The sequence below is a fragment of the Chamaea fasciata genome, unplaced genomic scaffold, assembly GCF_029207755.1.
Source record: "Chamaea fasciata isolate MVZ Bird 193981 ecotype frontalis unplaced genomic scaffold, bChaFas1.0.hap1 SCAF_7, whole genome shotgun sequence".
In the NCBI taxonomy this organism is placed as follows: domain Eukaryota; kingdom Metazoa; phylum Chordata; class Aves; order Passeriformes; family Sylviidae; genus Chamaea; species Chamaea fasciata.
In genome coordinates this window covers 14,943,115-14,965,413 of record NW_027094092.1, presented here as the reverse complement: position 1 = coordinate 14,965,413, position 22,299 = coordinate 14,943,115, and the positions used below count along the sequence as shown (strand labels likewise).

Below are 22,299 nucleotides of genomic sequence, written 5' to 3'. Positions count from 1 at the left end.
TTACTTCCTGCTGTTGTTTTTTCCTGGCTGCTTCTTCTTTCTTCCTTTTTTTCTCTTCTTCTATCTGTGAGAGACAGTGTTAGTGAGTAAAAAGTAATGCACTATTTCATTTGGTTGTTTTCTACAAACTTGAGCTAGCTCCCCTGGATATCTAATTGCAGACAGAACTGGCAGCATGACCTGCAGCAAACCCACCATGCCTTATAATTAGGATTGTCTGATACTTCCTACTGTATGACTTTGATTTCATTTGCTTTTATTCACAGTTAAGCCAGTTTTAACTGTTCAGAATGCATTTTGCATGCAAAGAGGATACCTTTAAAAGAGTACCTAGAAGAAATTGTCTTATCATTTTAGGGGGGAAAATGTTTTGCAAATGACTTTTTTAAATGACTGTATTTCAATGATATTTTAAGCTCTTGCCTCAAACTGGGAAGATATCACAGTTCCTCAAGCAGCAGTTGTATCACTTGATGTTCCTAGGGAAACAACTATCCAAATTTAGCCAACTTGCTAAAAATCCCATCTTGCACTTGCCCGGGAGAGACCTGTCAGTTCTCCAAGGGTTCTGCTAGTACTGAACATAATGCTGTTTCCAGGGAAAAGGGACTCTGGCTGCAGGTCCTACCCAGCAGCTATAAACAAACTGCCTTCAAATGTCACTCTGATGAAAACATCTGGAACTGACTGGTTTTTTACTTCTCCTTTGTCTAAAAAACATCAACATTGAAGGACAAATGTTGGAAAGTCTTCCAGATATTTCTAGTCATGATAGAATTTTATTATTTGGTGAAATTGAAGACGGACATGTGAAGTGTTACTTTTAAATATTATAAAGTCAAATATTAATGCTAGGAAGTGTCAAAAGCAGAGTTTCTGTACAGACCTTGTGCATGTGAATTCAAATTCACAAGCTTTATAGAGTAACATGGAATCTTGCCCCCACATCCTGAATATCTCCCTAATCCATGTTCTATTAATTAAGATTTAGCCAGTACATTTTTTTCCTCACATATGAGATGAATACAGACTTCTTCTATGGAAAATGTTGACTTCATTTGTACAAACAAAAGAAGTCTGAACTAGCTTGTTACTGGAATTGTTCTTCCAGAGAGATAAGACAGTTGGAATGCAATACTGAACATCCCTTAGTTATATGAAGATCTTAAAAAGCCAACAAATAAACAATATTAGAGGTATTTACTAGGTCCCATACAAAGATTTCAAGAAGCTGTTCCGAAAAATTCTTTTTTTCCAACACACTTGAATTTTTGTATCAATTATCTTAGGTCATCTTCCTTGTTGCTAGTCTACTATGATTTTTCTTATGAATTCTCAAAGAAATGTTAGAATATCCATAGCTTACACACTACTTTAAATTTTAAAAATATAGGATGCCTAAAATAATTACCTTTTTCTTTTCTTCTCTTTCTTTCAATAATGTGTCCTTATCCACTAATTTAACCACGGTTGGAAGTCCTAAAGAAGCAAAAAGAGATGAATTCATTTCTTGATTAGTTGAAGACAAATGTAGTCACCCTGTGATAATCGTTTTCTTTTTGCATGCTGAATGCAAATACAACTCAGTAGCTACTCAAAAGTGAGTAAGAAATTAGGTGCTACACAAAAAAGTGAAAAATATTGCAATGTATGTTTTTTTATTCTGTACATGTATTCCAATATACAGTTCTATAATATATATTAATACACATATATACCATTATACATGATACATATTATGTGCCATTATACATAATACATGTGAAACATAAATATATGGTGCACATATGATATGCCATTGCTCTGCAATACTTGAGTTTACTGAATTATCCCAAATTCGTTTTGACAGTTTGTTTTCCCACTTCTTAAGTAAACAGCAGGACTATAAAAACAGCTCCCACAAAGATTCAAGAGATAACTGGGTACCTTCATGATCTTCAAATCGAACTCCAAGTTCAGGCAGGACGTCATCCCGAAGAGCATCACTCAACTGCAGCACTTCAGTTACTACAGAACATGAAAAATATTTTTAGTGACATAAAATTTGGCCAAAGTATACTTTTATCCAGTTCATAGTTACTTAAGTGCTATTAAGACACTGCTGCTCACTCACACAGAGAGAGAAAGGTCTTTTCTTTTAGAGTGGTAAGTAACTCCTGCCTTATTTCAGCCACACAGAGAAGCAGCATGTTTCTTTGCAAGGACTTGAAAATCATGAATTTCTTCTAAGATACCCTCACTGTTCCTGAAGGGGAACAGAAAGAAAATCCAAGGCAATTCAGAAATGATGCAACAATTCTGTCCGGGTATGGAGGAAGGGTATATGACTCAGGAAAATCCTAATGCTTGCTGTAGGAGGTGCAATAGGAAAGGTTAAAAATCTAATTTTAGAAAAATCACAAATTAACATATCCTGTGCTAAATCTAACAGTGCCCTTTGAAGGACTATGATTTTGTTGATTTGATAACTACACCTACATTTGTCAGAGGAACTGTAATCCCGACATCATCTTTATTTCAAGCAATCTAGTTGCAGCAGAGCAGAGAATTTTGTTTTGGCTTTCTGCATGGAGATCAGGACATCATGGCTAATTTTTTTTTCCCTTGCAAACTTATCAAGGAGTCTTTCATGACAGCAAATAATTAAGAACTTAAGATTCAGCTGAAATATATGCTAACAGCTCTTAAGGGGAAAACAAATCTTCATACAAGATAGTTTTTTGGATGAGAAATTGTATCAGTTGAGAAGCAGCAGAACAGTTAAGAGGGACTAAATGCATCAGAGACCCAGTATGTTGCGGTTGTGAATTCAGTGGCATTTTTTATAGGCAGTCTGGTATTTAGGAAGAACGCTTGGCAAATGTAACAAGTGTCTCTCTTTCAGCAATTCTTAGCCGGTTAAACTTAAGAAGTATTCAGGGTCTCAAAATTATTATTTCAGGCAGTGGAAGTGGAAGCTTCTCCATCCAGGCAGTTTCCTAAACACTGCACATTCTGGTAGATACAAGTACCATCCCTGAGCCTTCATCTCTTCCACAGTTCTCAGAGAGCTGGGAGTGAACAGCACTGACTACCCTAAAACCATAAAAAGGAACACCCTGTTTCAGTGCATGGTCGTGTTCTGTGGCTCTCTCTTTGCACAGGAAACCACTGCAGTGTATAGAACCTCTTGTGTCTGCTGTGAATGGAGCCATTGTTTCTCCTGATCCAGAGCAGTTACACACAGTGAACCACAGTTCTGTTTGATGCAACTCTATATCAGCCATTAAGATAAAGCAGGGATAAGATTACCTCACTGGTTGTTGACACTAAAAGATGTTGGCTCTAACCTAGGCATAGGAATTACACATACTTTATCAAGACTGTATCAGAAACACCTACTGCTCATTCACCAAAACAGCATCTGCACAGTTATAAATGTTTCCTTATCTAAAACAATGAATAACTGAAAGCTGAAGAAGAACAAATCCATCAAGGAGAAACGTATCATGAAACATATTATTTATGAGAGGACACATCCTCTGATCAATCCTGTCATCCAGAAGAGTCAGCACCACGCTTCTTCAGGCTGCAATGTGCCTGTTCTTTGCAGGTGGTACCTCCAGAGCAAATACGTTTAGGATTGGGTAGGGGGTTGTTTATGGGCTGCCTCAGGACATAAGAAGCCTCTCACTGAGGACAGGGACCAGGAAACCAACCTATCACCAGTGCCCATTAACACCCCAGCAGATAGACACTCCTTGGGCCTGTGACTATTCCCCAGACCTCTTCACTATTTCTGTGACTTTCAAGCCAAAGAGTATCAGATGTGAAACAGATGTTGAGATGTTGTGAATCAGAACACTGTGATGGGACGGAAAAGGAGGAGCTTGAAAAGCATCTGGAGAATGCCAGATGTAAGTAAAGACTGGCAGCAAAACACAAGAGCAGGCAGTGCTACAATGTGAGAGTTTGTCCCAGTTCTGGTCAACTCATGATGCATTCAGAAGAGGGCAGAAGGTGCAGAGGGCACTGTGAGAATTATTAAGTCTGCATTTGAATGCTCTCCAATTTGGGATGACAGTAACATTTTTGAGAGTATAAATATTTTGATTATTACTAAAACCATAGCTTCAAAAATGGCTATTCTGTGAAATGTTTTGTAGATACATTTTCAAAGTGCATGTGTATGGATGGGGACATTTGTAATAGTCTGCAGGTTTTACAGAGCCACATGCTTTTTATTTAACATCTGAGAATACTCAAAGCAATACAGATTCTTTTAAATAATATTTAACACAACTCTGCCAGCAACAGGCTATGATGGGGAAACTCCCTTTGCCTACAGCCATGCAGAGGCAATATTCCCCAGCCACTAATCAAAACTTTTACAGTAACTTAATGCTTCCTGCAAGCAAGAATTTAATGGGTAAAGGGAAAGAAATCAGTAGTATATCAGTGCAGGTCCTGCCAATCATCGCTCAGCTTCCATCTTTCAAATAGTTTAAAAGAAAGGTGCCTCCCTGGTCAAATTGCAGAGTGCTCCATACCCCAACCAAGCAGCAACTAGATCCAGTTTGATTCTCACTGTCCAGTGTATTTCAGGCAAAAAATCACTGCCTTCCAAGTAGGCAATTCAAGTGCCAGTAAGCAGTCTAGAGCCAAGCGTGTTCTAAAAATGATCTACAAGAAGCCCTGTGATATTGAAACCTTAGCACTGCTAAAAGCAATGATCAATTTAGCTCAACCATCATAAAGCAAGGGGAAAATAAAACCTTCATATAAACAAGTATGTTAAATACCACAAGACTAAAGCTCACATTTTTGGCTGAGGATTTACACACAAACCTCTTGAATTAATTCAAGTTACGGAGAATATTTACTGTTGGAAACTATTGGAACTTATTACTAAGCCTATTTCTCAGCATCAATTAGGCCTATAAGTGTTTGACAATAATAGCAAAGTAGTCACATTAGCAAATACAGTTTTGTGCTTTTAATGCAAATTTATCAGCTTTAGAAGGACTCCAAACAGTAACGGAATGAGAGTCCAGAGTCTTTTCCAGCTGAAAAGGTTACCAGACCCTCAAGTAATTTTATGTTTCTGTGTAATATATGGGTAACTTGTACATTTTATGTACAAAAAATGCCCTGTTTTGCCTTCAAGTACAAATCCCAGTGTCCAAGTTTTAAGAAAACAAGAATCAAATACATGTTGAAGACATGCAAAATTCCACAGGGAACAGCAGAAAACAGTAAGAGCTCCTCCATTAGGAAATATCAGTAAAATCCAAAGAAGCTTAATGGAACAACCTTTTTAACACTCTACAGTTCTGCTGCCAACACACACAGCATGATCAAAGCTTTCCAGAGAGATTAAAAAAAGCACCTGAAACTTCTAGGAAACTCCCAGATGAATTCTCCAAAGAGAGCACTCAATTACCATCAGGGGAGCTACAATTCCAATTATGCTAACAAATAATAGTGAACATCTCAGGCTATTTAAATGCAGACACTATTACTGTGTAGCAATCTACACTTTTAAGAAAATGCAAGCTCCCTGGGGAAGAGACCATGGGTACTCCCATACCTAGAAAGCACGGAGTGCCCTACCCTAGAAAAACAGCAGCTACACCTCATCATTCCAGAACTTTTAGATTCTTTAGAAAATGAATATTAGTTTAGCAGCCTAAAAAGATTCCCAAATTAAAGAGACAGAGAGGCAGACAGAGATGCAAAAATTCAAAGCAGCTGATTTAAGGATGCCTTACTTTTATTTTCTAAGCAAGGAGAGACTATCAGCTGCCTCACACCCATACCTCTATCCTCCATCCCAGTTTGGTTCCTATGACCTCCAAGTCTCATGTGGAACAGTACAGGAAAAAGTGAACTCTCACCTTTCTTCTCTCTGGCGATTTGTCGCACTCCTTCTCTGAACTCAGAAAGGACTTGGAGGTATGGCATCACTGTAGATTCAATCTGCAGGATCAGTACTTCCACAGTTAGCAAATCATCATTTAGATATAAAACATATCCCTACCCACTTCACATTTATGTGCTGTTGGATGGAACTTGACCCTCAGGGCAGATCTGTATCAATAAAAATTGTCATTGCTGTATTGATGTCAAAGGATAGATGACAATTTGCATTAGCTGTCAATCTTCCTTTTGTGCAGATAAAATCAGCTCGTCAAGTTCAGCCTTTCCCCATTCCTCCTTTCAGTTAGATCCACCACTTCCACAGGGTTATGCCAAAATCCAGTTAATATAACTATAATGCAATGCAGGGATAAAAACAGCACTCAGATGAATTTGCCCCTTCATGTACAGTGCTGTCTCAGGCACAGCTGTTTATCAGATAATAATACCATGTGAAACTGATATTGGGACTAATTTTCATTAGAACACAGATCAGTTCCTGAGATTTTAGCTTTTGTTAATTGTATAGACAGTGCAATTCTCTATATTCCTCATACAATTCCCTCTCCACAAAAAGTGGGGAAAGATTACTGTTGAATTATTTCAGGTGTAAGTAAACACTAGGCACAAAATCTCAGAGAAAAAGTCCAGTGAGTCTGCTCTCAATGGCAGTGAATAGCAGCAGCAAGCAGTTAGTGGACAGCTACAAAAACAACTACAGATCGGTGCCTGCCAACACTTCTCTGGAATCCCAAGAGGTAAAGCCAGGCCCTCGGGGGAAAGCCTAAATTAAAAGTTTCATTACTTTGGAGGGTGGGGGAGAGAAAAAAATGGCAAACTTTTGTCTCCTCTACAATTTCCCCATGTCTTTCCTGTCTGTTTAATCCCCATGACAAATTTCTGTGCAATTAAGGGACAAGATAGTCTGTCATGCTGTAAAAGTTTCCCTACTGAAAGAACCAAGGAGCTCTGTTAAAACTTTTTATAAATGTGAACACTGCACTCAGCTTCACAATCAGATCCAGTGCTGACAAGTTTGGCCCAAGGAACGGACTCTGGAAAGCGAGGAACAGTCACATCTCCATTCCCCCTCTGCACTGGAAGTACCTTTATGCAAATAAAGTAGCATGGGGAAAGCATTTTATTTCCACAATAACTAACTTGAGAGAAATGCTGAATTCAGTTGGAAAATGATATTATGGAGCTGAGGTTTTCTGACTTCAACTCTCTTATATCCACTTTTCAAGTAAATTACTGACCCATTGTAATTCAGCTAGTTTTTCTTTCAGGACTTGTGAACTGGATTACGACTTTTTTGAAATATTGACTCAACTGGTTCTTTCATCTCTAATTTAAACAAGGAAACAACTGGCTTGACCCACAACCTTCTGTAATTAATGAGAAGTTTTTGAACTTTGGAAGTTCACCTCCTTTAATTTGTGCTAGGAAAAATAAGAATTTGCATGGAGGACTGAAAGACAGTATAACATTTAATGAAACAGCCAAAATGTTTGTGATATTATGCATTTTTATATTATAATGTTTAACACCAGTAATGACCTGGGTGATAAAAACAAAAGCTTCTCGCGTGTAAAAGATGTCACCACAAGATTCTTCTGATAACTGTGCTGCCAGTGTTGCAAAATGTGGAATGTATAAAACTTTCTTCAGAAAGGATGTTCTTTAATGTTTGATTTTTGTATCTTTCAAGCCTAATCAACAAGAAGGGAGATTTAATTCCTGAAAGAGACAGCAGCTAACAAGCAAGCTCTATGTGATGTCCAAGTGTTAGAAAAAGAAACTACTTGTTGGTAGAATTGCCTTGTTAAGGTTTAGGGCTGGACCTGCTACCATGATCTCTGACCTTATGGGAGGTTAACAAAACTTGGGGAGAAGGATGGACCACTGATAGTGGACACAAAGAATGCCACAAAGAATTTACAGGCCACAAGGACACTGGGCAGAACTCCCAAGATAAGGAAGAAACTCATAAAGCCAACTCAGCAACGACACTGAATCAGCTCCCACTGAGAAAAAGGCAATTTCAAACACCAACTCAGGGACCATCAACCCAAGGAACCCACTGACTCCAAAGGACAGAAAGACTGAGCATGCAGACTAATTAGCATGGGAAGCATGAAAATTATTAACCAAGAGAGGATAGAATACAAATTATTAAGAGAATTACGTAACATGTAGCCAATGAACATTAGTTGCTTCGTTTGCATAAACAGTAAAAAGTTTTGATAGTTGGTGTACTTGATTTGTGGAATACCACCGAGTACACAGGCTTGCACAACTCTGAAACAAATAATCAATGTCACACTTGAGGATGTAATTACTGGCTTGTTGCACATGGGTAACAAATCCAATTTTTGTGGACAACAAATTTAGCTCAGGATTTTTTTTTTCTGCACAAGATTCTTCTCACTCTCCTGCCCTTGGCAATGTTATTTTAAAGGATTGAAAGGACTTAGCTTCAAGCTATCACCAATCCTTCCATAAAGCATATCTATTGGAAACACTGCCAGAAGTGTTAAATACAAATTTAATTTTCATTTTCCTTTAAAAGGTAAGTGTTAAAATGCTGCCTTTCTTCTGAAATTCAAAATAATTCTGAGCTTAATTTAAAAATCAATATTGATGGGCTTTGTTGTCAATACTGAACATCTTCCTTATTATATCATTAATGGAAATTTCCACAGCACACAAATGTAAGTATTTGCATTGGCAATTATCAGATGAATGTTCATTCCCATTCTTCCAACCACAAGTAAGCTTGCCAATTCCTTTGATGAATAAAAAGTTAAGCTTTTTTTTTTTTTTTACCAGAAATGTTTCATTTATTCCTTCTAAGGAGGAACAGAAAGGTGCATGGTCACACCTTCAATGCAGAAAAATATGTGAAAAACAGCACTGATGTGTCCACAAGAGATTTTTGGCATGAACAAAGTGTTGGTAGCTTTCACATGGAGTTATTTCTCCTGCCTGCACCAGAAAATGTTCCAGTTATTCCAGAGCCCATCAGCACTTTCATCAGGTACCTCTCAGGTATTGCCAGAAACATTCTGTGTTGCCGCAGAACTGCTGGGTGACTAAAGCAAAACAGCTTTTGAAAGCCACATAAAAACTGTGGCTGCAAATGAGATCAGAAGAAGAGATTGAAATGTGGATAGAACTCCAGCTGCCTCCAGGCTGGTTTCTGGTGTACCACAAAGAAGTTTAATCATTATAATTACATTTTTGAAACTACTTAGCACACAAATACTTGTAATGAGCCTTTAGACTGTAGCATGTGCAGCCTGTAGTTCCCATGTGGTTTAGGAAACAGACTCATCATTCAGAAGACAAGATAATTCTTTTTTCTGGTTACTATACAATTTGTCTGTCATTAAATCAAACAAACCTATAAAAACCCCAACTCTTGTAAAAGAAAAACCCTGCTTCCTAAGCCAATTAATTACATCAGATTCAAAAGTTAAAAGCAAAAGGAATGCAATTCAGCTACATATCAGTAATGTCACCACTTTAACCTAAGCTCTCAAAGGATACAGAGTAATTTTGTTTAGTGCATTTTGTCCCTCACTTACATTTATGTTTTGACTAGTCCCTCCAACAGGAAAACCAACTGCATCATCACTTTCTATGGCACCAAAAATCTGGTCAAGGAAAAAGAAAAGATTTTACACATCAATTCACAGGTATGTGAAAGTGAAGCAAAATCACATATATTAGGCTTTTGAATAGTTCTCATTTAAACCAGAATTCACAACTCTATCAAGATGATGTTCTGATTTGTAATTATACACAGTACAAAGTATTGTTTTTCAGATTTAGCTTTAATGCTGTCAGATTTGTCATTCTGACTTCAAATTTTTTTTCTACTATCTAACTTTTCTTGAACATATTAGGGGCTCTCCATTATTCAACAAAACATTAGCTAAAAACATGATGTAACATGGAGGACTCAAACTTGTTCCTGCTGCAGCACACAGTGCAGCTTGGGGTTGTTTTGGCTGGGGGATGTGTGGAAGATCTCTAGTTTCCTGTAAGAATTCAACAAAGACTACACAGACCCCTCCATACTTGAAAATACAAGTTATAACTGCACAGTGCAATAGCAACTTTACTCCTTCCTGTTACATACCTTTAGCATCTGAGTGAGATAGGAGCTGATGTTTTCTAAAAGAAGTCTGTTTGGCATCTGTCTGGAGGATTTCTTTGCAGCAATATAGGAGTTACTCAGGCTGACTAATGAGCGCATTTCCTCCAAGACGGAGCGGGTGTCGATGTTGTCACACAGCGCTTCATGAATTGCTGCTTTCTTCTCATAAAAACTGATAAGAGAAGGATTCTTTTTAACTACTCGTGCCAAAAACCCTGCGACAGACTCTGAAGAGTCTCTGTTAGAAGAGTGAGGGGACCTAAAAGTTTTTGCTGGTCATAGTTTAGATTTGAAGGAAAAAACAGATGAGCAAGGAAAAAGGCATTATCATGATGCTGCTGTTTCACTGCTATGGCGAAAGGCAGGCAGCATAATCTAATTGGCAACAGCTATCCAAACAAATTACATCAAACAAATTTTCAGCAACTGGCCTTTTTCATGCAAGTTTTTTTTGTTTGTTTGTTTGTTTTTAAGCATTATAAATTGCTTATTTAGTATCTTCTTGGGCTTACTTTTTTTTTTTTTTTTTTTTTTTTTTTTTTTTTTTACAGTATTGCTCTCCTATCCCTGTGTAGCAGCCAAGTTCTCTGTTTATCGGTGTTCTTTCTCCAGGAAGGAGCACCAATTTGGAAGTTAACACGAAGTGAATTGTTATGAAGATATTACAAGTAGATAAAAGGAATAAATTCATGCAAACCTTTGTCATGTTAGTGACATATTAGCAGATATAATAAATAATATAATATATTAAGTACCATTTTATCACACAAAGGTTTTATTGTTTCAAACAACATACTTTTTCCAAGAAAAAAGAAGTGACAGAAGAAAAGAGACAAAACCAAATATCCACAAAGCATATCTTCCATTCCTCCCACTTCTTCACCCCGTCCTTTTGACCTCTATTACCTATTATCTCCCACCTTTTTTAAAAAAGGGGTTATCTCCACCAAACTCAAGTTGAAGATAAAATTTTCAGAGCATATCAGTACACAAAAACATCTGCACTTAATCCTTCAATAGTAACATTAGTGACCACAACAGTGAACTGAACTAGGAAACAATTTTAGCACTGCAACGTAAGATGCTTCTATTTTAAATTTCAGACAAAACAAAAGTCATTTAGGGAGCTGTTTGCATTACAAATAATAATGGCAATTTTGTTATAAAAGTCAAAAGACTGCAAAATTGCTATCACTGTCTCAACAACATATTTTCAAACACTGGCACTCTTATCTTTTATTGTTTTAGTCAAGTCATTTAACTTCTGTTTGTCTCAGATAGCTTACTATACTTTAAAATATGTAAAATACAGTTTTTCCAGTTGTAGCCAACGGTGAATTATTGGTCTCTTCTCAGAGAGAAGACAAGATTTCACCTAATAAAGAAAATGGCAGCTATCTAGCAAAAAAGTTCTCTTTCCCTTCACAAACATGGCAATGAGGCATGCCAATGTACTTAACATAAACAAAAGGGAAATTAACAATTCCAGCTATACTTCATAAAGCTGTCCCAAGATTAAAATGATTGCTTGTGAAGAATTGGGATATTACTGTAAGTGATATTGTAAAGAAAAAAGAATTAAACATGAAGCAACACAATTCAGAGAGAAGTAGGAGTGCTACACTCACCTTTTGTTCAGCTCTCCTTCTTGATTTTCCCATTTCTGAAACTGGCCTGTCACATCAGTGGGAGCTCGAAGAATATCCTTCACATTCAAAAAGAACTCCTGTAAAAAAAGAATATAGCTAGAAGTCAGTTTCAGTTACACATAACCAATACTTACTATAAAAGGGCATTATTTCTTAATGAGACTCCTAAACTTAATGAGTTCAATACTGTTTTAGCCAGCATCAAATGATGTCTCTCAAGACAATAAAACCCAGTAAGATTATTTTGCATAACTCTGTCAATCACAGTTGGACTAATTAATTTCTATCTCTTGCTCTGCAACTACATGATACCCTATGATATTCTAACACCAAGCTGCTCACACAAAAAAACTTTTAAAAATGTTTAGGCAACAGTTCTTCTGGCAGATTTTAAAGTATGTTGCTAGCATTGGAAGCTGAAGAATAAAATGGCTTTATGGCAAAGATCTGTTTTCAATGGGCGTCTAGCTCAGTAAAAAGTCATTTTAACCTCATCTGTGGCCCAAACCAAATATTTTACATAAAAAGCAGAAGAGCTTCATCTGGGGAGACCAAGATCAACAATCTCAAAATGCTGTACAGTGTCCTTGTGGGAAATGTGAGTTTAAATTATGGCTCCAAACTAACCAGGGACAGGAACTGCGCCTAATCTCTCACACACCTGCAAGGCATAGAGGTAAAGGCTCAATGCTTGTGGTGAGGAGACAAATATTGTTCGTGGTGGGAACAATGTTCCTTCTTCCCCTTTGGCTACATTTGTGTAGATTCTGACCTGGCAGGAAAGTTACAAAGTGTCTCTTGGACTGAGTTCTATAAGCAACTGAGAAACTGATCTTGTGTATAAGTGCCAAGCTGTTTAGAGCTGTCAAAACTTGGAGAGCAACCAGCTGCAGAGAAACGTAGCAGTCTGTGGAACTGACAGGACTTGAGAGTTTGATGGCAGCTAAATAAGCACTGTGCCACCTGATGAATTCAGAAAGCAAACCCAGTCTGGGAATTTGGCCTACATATCCCCGGAGTTCTATTCCTTGAAACATACATGGCAACACAAAGATTGGAGAAGAAATGGAAAACTTACTTACATTCATAAACTTCTCATATTGAATAGCTGACTCCATGGTATTATTTGAATAATCCAGTGTATCCTTCCAAGAGTGCATGAGGAAAGCCAGCCGTAACTGTCGTGCTAGTAGGAGGTTTAAAATAAACAAGGAAAGATTTTATAAGCTAAAACATTTTCATGGACTCCAATACTGCAGTAGCTAAGAACATAATCTTTAAAGTTCTTACTATCACTACATCCACCAAGAAAGCAAAACCACTATCATCCACACTGATAAATACCAATAAGGATCAGAAGAACAAGGAAGCTGTTCTAAAGTCAGTAAAGAAGAAAGATGCAAGAAGTTACCTCAAATAAAAAAATTATCACAGTCACCACTCAAAAGTACATCAAAAGCATTCCCATTCCAAAATAATTTTTACCTGTGTGTTTCTTCAGTGCATCTTTTATGGTAATGAAATTCTTCAGAGATTTGGACATTTTACAGCCAGCAATTGTTAAGTGACCAGTATGGAGGAAATACCGAACCCAGTGATCATTTTCAAAGTACGCCTGCAGGAAAAGAACAAACCCAAAGACCCAACACTGTTTATATACATACCATGAAGTAGGAAAACCTAGAGAAGAAAATCCTGAGAACCAAAACTCGTGTTTACACAAAATACACATCAAGTTTAAAAACCTGAATCACGGATTTGTGTAAGTTGCAGTCAAAGCAAAGCATGTCTGCATGCTTGCATGTTGCTTTATCACTGCAGAAAGGTCAGTTTGTTCACCTCAGACTGTGCCAGTTCATTGTCATGGTGAGGAAAGCGGAGATCAAAGCCTCCTCCATGAATGTCCATCGACTCTCCCAGAACAGATCCACCCATGGCAGAACATTCAATGTGCCAGCCAGGACGGCCCTGTTAACATAGAGGCATTACTTGGTTACTAGAAACTCTCTTCCTCTCCTGCCTCTGTCTCATTCCTTCATGCTGTTACTGACAGAAAAAAATATTCTCAATCTCAGCTTCACAGATGGAAACTGTTGCATTTAAAGATCCAACCTGGCTATACATCTGTAATGTTCTGATTATCTTGCCTACTGTTCTTTTAAAAGCTACATAAATATTTTTGATCACAAGGGCAAAAAAAGGAAAGAATTTACTGCAGATAAAGCTTGTCAATTAACAGAGGATAAAGTACAAGTAACAGCCATGCTGAGCCTGTGTTCAAACTTCTGCTTAAAATGTATCAGACTGATACACATTCTAGATTATTAAATTAACATTAACCACAGAATCTTATGACTGATACATAATCTCCACAATTTATACAGTGTTAATACGAGGTGGGGCAAAAAAACTTGTGTAACTGTGCTATTTAAATAAGTGAAGAAAATCCAAATCCTGATTATAATGTCCTTCCTTACCTTTCCCCATGGAGAGTCCCATGAGGGCTCTCCTGGCTTGGAGGACTTCCACAAAGCAAAATCATTTGGAGAATGCTTCTCACGTAAGCGATCAGCTGAGATGCTCAGGTCACCTTTCAAAAGGGAAAATGTACATGCACACATTTTACACCAGAACTACTGATTTTTGACCATGCTGTATCTCACATAAGGAGAATCTTAAAATAATAATAATAATAATAATAATAATAATAATAATAATAATAATAATAATAATAATAATAATAAACAATGAAAACACAAGCCCCCAAATCACTGAACCCTCGAAAGTCCTCATTTTAACCTTGATAATCCTTTGGGGTTTTGGTTAATGTGTGGTTGACAAGTATCTGACAAGTATCAGTTGCCCTGCTTTCTAAGTTTGGACATGAGATTCATCTACATTCTCTTACCAGGCACACCTGCAATATTGCAATTATAGAAAAAGAAATACAGAAAGAAAAAAAAAACATACTCAGAGCCAGGTAAGACTGCAGATTCAATAAATTCCAAAGCTAGATGGATCTAAATTGAGACTATGATTGTCTTAATCTGCACATACAATGTGATCTTAGAATATTTCTTCCCCTAACCTCAGCTGCTGCACAGAATGGTTGGTATTTGTTCAATAGCTACATTTAATCCTCTGTTACCTACTGCTCTATAGGTGTCCTGATTTCATCTGGTATGAGTGTTATATTAAAACCTTTAAATATTCTTTTTATAGACTTTCTGCATCATTTGCTAAAACTGTACAACTTTAGGAGCAGATAACTAATGAGTCCCATTTACTGAGCATTTTAAGTTAATCCTCTGCTATAGCTCTATATAAAAAAATCTATATTTGGATTTGGTTCAACACAACAAAGTTAAAATAACAGCTCTCAGTATGAAAGAGAAACCCAAATATTTCATGAAATAACCCCAGCCTGATGTGGAGAACTTGTGCCTGGCATGTGGAAGACCCAGGTTCAAGTCTTTGCTCCTACTCTGAGCCAGATGAATGGGCAAATAACTGGGCTATGGCCAAATGACTGAGTTATTCACAACTCTGACCAAAAAACCCCTCACAAACAAACAAAAAGCAACCTCAAACCATCCTAGGATTAATAACATTTCTTTTTACTTTCCAGTTAAAAACTTTCAGGAAAAGTACTGCCTCAAGCTACAAAATTGGCAAAGAAATTGGTAAAGGAAGTGCAGAAGGTAAATCATTAAGCTCTCACTGTGACTGATCCAAACATCAGTAAAATCAATTGAAGAGGCCAACACATCATCAGTTTCTTCAGCAACTTGAGCAAATCTTTACCTTCACCCTCTTGAAGAGCTTTCTGATCACCTACAGCTTCAGGCACCAACTTAGCATAGGAGTGTTTTTCACTGGCATCAAACTTCATAGTATCAAAATATACAGATCCATTGGACACATACCTGAAAAGTTAAAGATCATTATTTAGCTAACTTTCTACCACAACTTTACTGAATTTTATCCCCAAAATCACTGTCATAAGTTTTCTAGTAACTCCACTCACATTATGGTACTGCTTAGTATTGTAAATGTGACTTAGGTGAGCCTAAGTTTTAAGTCCTTATCATATGAAGACTTTGAACAAATCATTGAAAGTGACAATAAAATTAATTGAAGAGAAATCAGCAGCTTTTGCTAAGCTTTTGAGAGGTGTCAGGAAAGAGTCACAAGAACTACCGTTTTTTAAAACTGATGTTATTTGCAACTGATTTCTAACTGTCACATGTTGATTTTTAACAAAGACCAGGAATCAAACACAGTTCAAATGAATGAGACTTTGACTTTATTTTAACAAACAAGGATTCCACCCTAGAGTACATCATAAGAAGCACATCAGGTGAAAAATAACAGCTTTTTTTGCAAAGAAACTTGAAATTTATTATTTGATGAAAAATTGCTTCTGGCAAAGACTAGACTGTTGCAGATAAAAACAGAGAAAACAGCTCACAGCTAAATGTTGAAGCCATCATTGTGGCACCCAGTAGCACACTTACCCATAACCATTATCCACAATCTTCTTCACAAAATCCACAATTTCTGGCACATATTCACTAACCCGTGTTAAAACATCTGGAGGTAAAACCTAGAGATAAAAAGAATTTTATATACATACATATATATATATATATATATATATGGAAATATGCACTAAACATATATGTTATGTATTGGTTACAATTTTGCTCAAAAGTAAGTGATAATAAAATCTGACACTCCTATTTCAAGCTTTCTGCTCTGAAACAATGTGCTGTGGCCACTTTTTCCCCAGGTTTTAAGAGGATGCCAGCTCTTCTGACAGAAGAGGCAGAAAACCCCTCTGATTTGCAGGTAAGTAAATCAACCTTCACTGACCTGAACCACTGCCTGTGACACAGCATTTCATCTGCAACAGACAAATCTCTTCTTGATGGTTACCATCACATAATTTCTTAATGGCTGAAGACTCTTAAGTAGTCAGTTTAAATGCTGAGGTTGGCAGGGATCTCTTGTGCAGCCAACAGATTCCAGCTCAAACTTTTGGACCAGTTTATGATTATTTGCCCATGTTACACCAAGGGGATGGCATGGAGAGCAAGCATCAAACCTGATCACCAATCAAGTGATGTGAAACAGTCACAACAGATTTAAGATCGTTGGGATGGAAACAGAGCAGGTGCTAATTTAACACCTACCCATTAATATTAAAGGAATTAGTTTATCAATAAGGTTGAAATATGAGATTCTTGAAAGATAGTAAGGAGCTAAATTGTCTTCTGGGTACTGTAAGGCATGGCACATACATTTCTAGAAAAGAAAATAGTTAATCTACTTACATTGAGTGCTTCCATATCTTTATGAAATTCCCCTTCCCAGAATTTGGGGAGCTTTGAGAATATGGAATTGTCAGTCACCTGACTGCCAAATTTTGTGTCCAACCAGTCAGACAGCAAATCTTTGGCTTCTTCCAACAGCGTCTACAAAACAATAGTGATAAGAGCAACTGATCCAAGACTTGCCCTGTTTAAATTGTGCAGAAAGATCTCATTCTGAATAGAAGTTTGCTGAAGGAGTAAGACATTTGCAATGAGACACTTAGTTGTGAATACAGAGTTATCCAGGTTTCTACCACATTTTTATCATATTGTCCTTCATAGATATAGATGAAACAACCAGAGCAAAGAAGATAAACTGTTAAGTGGTATCTGTTTTGATCACTTAAACAGGCATCTGGAACTTTTGCTGTAAACACCAGATGGGACCTGCAGTTGTATTACATTTTCTGTTCCCCACTGCTACTGGATAATCTAACAGAAGCCTTACTGTGCACATTGCTAAAAAGTGTCTGAACGACAAATTTGGACATCAGCAAGGATGCCTTTTAGTCTTATATTAAAGGATTTTTATTTCTGACACTAGGATATAATGCAGAAGGTATGATTGCTTCGATTTTAGGGTTTTTTTAAATTCCATTAAGTCAGTATACACTTTTATAAAAGCACTTGATATTAGAATAGCTGGGCCTTTTAAAAAAATTCCATAATTTAGAGACAGGGTCTTCTCAAGAAGGGAGCACGTAGCCATGTGTACCCCACAGTACTTATCACAAATAATCTGAAAGGAAGAGAAGATGAAAATAGAAATCGTACTAGAAGACAATAACTACTGAAAATAGTTATACTGACTGACTTGATGACTGGGACAGGGCTAATGCCCAGTGAAGTCAACATGATTATTTGTCACTAAATGCAATTATTTTTAATAAAAAGAATCCTAAGCACAATTTTGTGGGAGGTATATTCCTCTCTGATCAGAGACAGGAAAACTTGAGTGGAAAATTGCCACCAGTATTGGAATGTCAGAAATGCATGTTCAGTAACCTATAATGAAAGTAATTCAACAAGACAAAAAAGTCAAAGAGAAAGTCTAAGTATATGCAAGAGCAAAATCCTCACTGGAAAAGTTAAAAAAAAAAGGTAACTGATAAAAACAGCATCCAAAAACTGTAGTTGAACTGAAGAATCAAATTTCCGGTACTGAATGCAAAGTACTAAAAAGTTCTCAGTCCCACAATTCCTCTTTTTATGAATTAAAGGTTTCATAATGTCTCAGGGAATTACTATGAGCTATAAATTATTTTTAAACCTCCTAACAATTATAAGTCAAATATAAAATATAAAAAGGAGCTCAAACTTACCTCATGACATCTGTTGATCTCCTCAGCAGGGAGCTTTGCTTGGACAGCTTCTTGTAGAGGGTCAAAAGCAGACTTCACTGCATTCTGAATTCTTTCCAACATTTGCTTTTTATCTGGGTCTGTTGTTTCATTTAGTTTAACTGAAAAGGGCTACAATTAAAAATAAAAAAATAGAAAGCCAGCTGTAGTACAGTAGCACTATGCTCCATACACAGAATATTATCTTAGCCACATAGTACCTTGCTAGTGATGAATAAGACATTATGCCACAGAAAAAGCTTTGGCATCAACTACTGAAACATGAAGTATGCTCCTCATCAGAAATAAAGGTGCAACCACAAGATCGTAGTTGGCATCCAAATTAATTTTTTCAGAAAGACTTCATAAATCACTACATCATCATCATAATTACTGCTGTTTTCATTTTCTATGCAGCTGATCACCCTAATTGCACAGTTGAATACCACAAATTTGAAAAGGACAAGCTTTATTGTGAAACAAGGACAGATTAAATGCAATGTTTAGGGAGTATGTCAGGCAAAATTTCCAGGCCTCCTATTCCCAGGCCTGTATTCAATTCATTAGAATAATAATCTCTTTGTGATCTGGAGTTCTAAAAATTACCAGAGAATCACCTTCCCTCATCTTCAGTCCTGAATACAAAATTTATTAAATCCTTAAAGCTGCCAAGCCTTTTCTTTCCAAGGTCATAAATGGTACAAAAGGGAAACCCCCCAAGCTTTAAAAGGTTATGGGCAGACCACCCTTTAAAAACTCTTTTAAAGGGTTATTTTAAAAGTTTGAATTCTAACACACAAACATCCAAATGCTGTTTGAGCAATTCATGCACTCACAAATAAGTGCTAAGATCAAAGAAATCAGGAATGCCTTTTAAAGAATTTTTACATTTGTCTATTCTAAAACAATGTAAAAATCAAAGTGATGTGCAGTTCAAATAACATTTCTAATGTGTGCAGTACCAGAGCTAAAAGAAGCAGGAAGTTTAAGGAGATAGCAAAGTCTGAAGCATTCTTTAGATGCTTTCCTACATTGTTGAGTGAGAACCTAAAACACAAGCAAGAGATGACCACACCCACCTCTGAGGCAGTTCTAACATCTTCAAGTAGCTGATCTGGTGTTGGTTTGTTCTCTCTATATCGTTCAAAAAGGTAATTTTGTCTTGCTCTCTTGATGATCTACAAATCAGAAACATGAAAAAATTTCTGTGAAGTGTCACATAGTTATACAACATGCAGATAAAACCTATTCTGTAAAAAAGGAATTTCCCTATAAATTTAACAAGAGATAAGAACTATATGCACTAATACAAATCAAACACACCATACACAGTTAATGAACAACCTCAACAGAGTCAATTAATTACCTCAACAGGCAAATAAAATAAATTATCTCTTTAAAATACGTAAGTCTTCATTATTTGTGACAACATTCATTATTATACAACAGTATAGGGTTTGCTACCACAGGAGTGCTACAAAGCTGAGAAAATCAATGCCTCTGTGCACAAAGTGTATGTCTCAGTTAATAAGTGTAAGACTTATCTTGGCTTATCAAGTGGCAATTACATGTGCCTATCTGACTTCCATTCTAATAGCTGAGCATTTTAGATTGCAATAAAAAAAAAACCCAAAAAACTTACCTTATCATCAATATCTGTAATATTCATACAATAGAAAACGTCATATTTAAAATAATCCCTCAAGACTCTTCTTAGGATATCAAATGAGATGTAGGACCTAAAACCGAAAAGATACAGGGATACTTTTAGTAAACACCTGTATCTATCCTGTGGACAAACTGTTTTAACCTCAATCAACAACTGTGCAGCAGTTTTACTTTGCCCCCATCTATTAGTAAGTTTTTAATCCCACAATGCTAAAATATTATCATGTGCTTCTAATCTTATTGCAAGCATTGAGTCAAAAGAGCCCATTTTCTAGTAATACACTCATGTAAACAATACCTTCTAATAATCTTTTGCTTCCACTAGGCACTGTTATCACCTATATCAAAGTAAGGAATGCAGTACCTGGCATGTCCCATGTGAGAAGCATCATAAACTGTTGGACCACAGCAATACCACAAGACCTTTTTTCCATTCTGAGGCTGAAATACTTCCTTAATTAAAAGGGAAGATACAATGGTCAGAAGAAATTAGACATGATCTCAGACCAGTAACACCCCATATGGAGATTAGAACATGAAAACATGGATTATAATTACAAAAAACAAATAGTTATTCCACTCCCAACTTCACCTTAAGTAAAGATCACCGCTGGCTTATCATGTAAGAAAGATAATGGGGTGTGGCTGCTTATATTCTGTGCATTCTCATCAATCAAGATATCAGGTTACAACAATTTGGACTAAGCAGGGCACTATTCAAACTGTAAAAGTGTTCTTTTGAATTGAAAAAGGTTACACCCTATAATCAGTTCACAGATATTTGAATACTACATCCCATGTAAAATTAATATTCTTCATATCTCCTCTTTCCCAAAGGACTTTCAAACAAGACCACAAGAAGTTTTACACTTTTTATATTATAACTATATAATTGGTGAGACTTATTTTACACAGGCAACAGCTGAATAAAGAAACTGATTTTATTCTGCTCACACTGCCTATGCTTACATGTATTACAGTTGAATGCCTGGCTATTATACACAACAACTTGAAATTTGGGAACTGAATATTATGCAATATGCACAAAGAGACACACATTTGTTGTGTATATATATATTAGTGTACATAGTATTACACTTGCCCAGCAAACGCAATTGACTGGCACAGAGTTCCTGGCCTGTGCTTGTTAACATTCCACAAAATACAACCCAGAGACTTGCCTATTGACAGGGAAAGTCGTCAGAAACAAGGATTTGATGACTGCTCTTTTTGTGTTCCTAGGGAAATCTCCACTTTCCTTTCATTTACTCACCTTACTTCGAGTCAGGCTGTTGTAGAGGCAGAGCCTGGAATGTTTTGTCCCTTCAGGGGGAGACCAGGGGGGCTGCACACGTTTGCCTTTACCTAGGAGAAAAGGTAGTTTGAAGAAAACTGAAAAGACACTTTCCACAAACACATTTGCAATATAACATTTTCTCCTTATCACATCATTATTTCAGAAGAAAAAAACCCCCCACATCTAAATGGAGAAAGCAGCTTCAATCCTAGTAATGCAGCTACTTCTGTTAGAGCCTTCTACAAAACCACCAAAACTAAAGTAAATTGTTTCAATCTAGTTTATTTTCTACTCACTAACTTGCCATTCCTGTTAGCTTTTGATCCACGTAGCTGGGAGGAAGAGGGTACAAATGTAAGAGCACGTGATTCAGGTAAACTATTACCATGAGTTTTGAAATTCAATGAATCATTAATGAAGTGTTATGGCAGTCCTGGGCTATCTGCAACACCATTGATTCTACCATGATGGCACATCATGGATCTCACACAGAATTTGCAAAATATCTCCAGAGTCCAGAGGCAGTCTCTAGAGCCAATATTGACAGAGCATGTGCACTCAGGGTGAGAGGGAGAGCTGACAGAAAGGCTTAGAAAGAGCCACAGCTTTTTATCGTGCATTGTTGTTATGTACACAAGTCATTTCTGAACACACTCATTTACCACAAATATGCTCCAGTTCAGCAAGAGGCTACATTTTGCCATTAAAAAGAGTAGATAAAACCCAGGGTAATATTAGTGACAATATTCTTGCATTTATTTTCTCCTAAATTTGTAAGAAGCAACATAACTGTTAAACTCATGGGGTTTTTTCAAAGAGAAGTATGGCCATGTGATTTGTCAAAGAGTTGCAATTTGCTGTGTACTGGGCTGCTTACAGCTGTAATGATGTTAAACCAATTATCACA

General features: G+C 36.8%; 1 protein-coding gene across 2 annotated transcripts in view; it reads right to left on the bottom strand.

The window, feature by feature from the left end:
- Positions 1-22,299, bottom strand: part of CARS1 (cysteinyl-tRNA synthetase 1) — a 32,232-nt gene that overhangs the window by 2,733 nt on the left and 7,200 nt on the right. For both annotated transcript variants that reach the window (XM_066187680.1, XM_066187679.1), the window contains 19 exons: positions 21,369-21,460; positions 20,460-20,548; positions 20,070-20,166; positions 19,507-19,605; positions 18,410-18,559; positions 17,049-17,189; positions 16,230-16,318; positions 15,517-15,638; positions 14,190-14,302; positions 13,552-13,680; positions 13,198-13,327; positions 12,795-12,898; positions 11,692-11,789; positions 10,046-10,235; positions 9,489-9,557; positions 5,877-5,958; positions 1,927-2,007; positions 1,412-1,479; positions 5-64 (listed from right to left, as the gene is read on the bottom strand). In XM_066187680.1, coding sequence (XP_066043777.1) covers positions 5-64; positions 1,412-1,479; positions 1,927-2,007; positions 5,877-5,958; positions 9,489-9,557; positions 10,046-10,235; positions 11,692-11,789; positions 12,795-12,898; positions 13,198-13,327; positions 13,552-13,680; positions 14,190-14,302; positions 15,517-15,638; positions 16,230-16,318; positions 17,049-17,189; positions 18,410-18,559; positions 19,507-19,605; positions 20,070-20,166; positions 20,460-20,548; positions 21,369-21,460 — 2,003 coding nt within the window. The remainder of the gene's footprint in view (positions 1-4; positions 65-1,411; positions 1,480-1,926; positions 2,008-5,876; positions 5,959-9,488; positions 9,558-10,045; positions 10,236-11,691; positions 11,790-12,794; positions 12,899-13,197; positions 13,328-13,551; positions 13,681-14,189; positions 14,303-15,516; positions 15,639-16,229; positions 16,319-17,048; positions 17,190-18,409; positions 18,560-19,506; positions 19,606-20,069; positions 20,167-20,459; positions 20,549-21,368; positions 21,461-22,299) is intronic.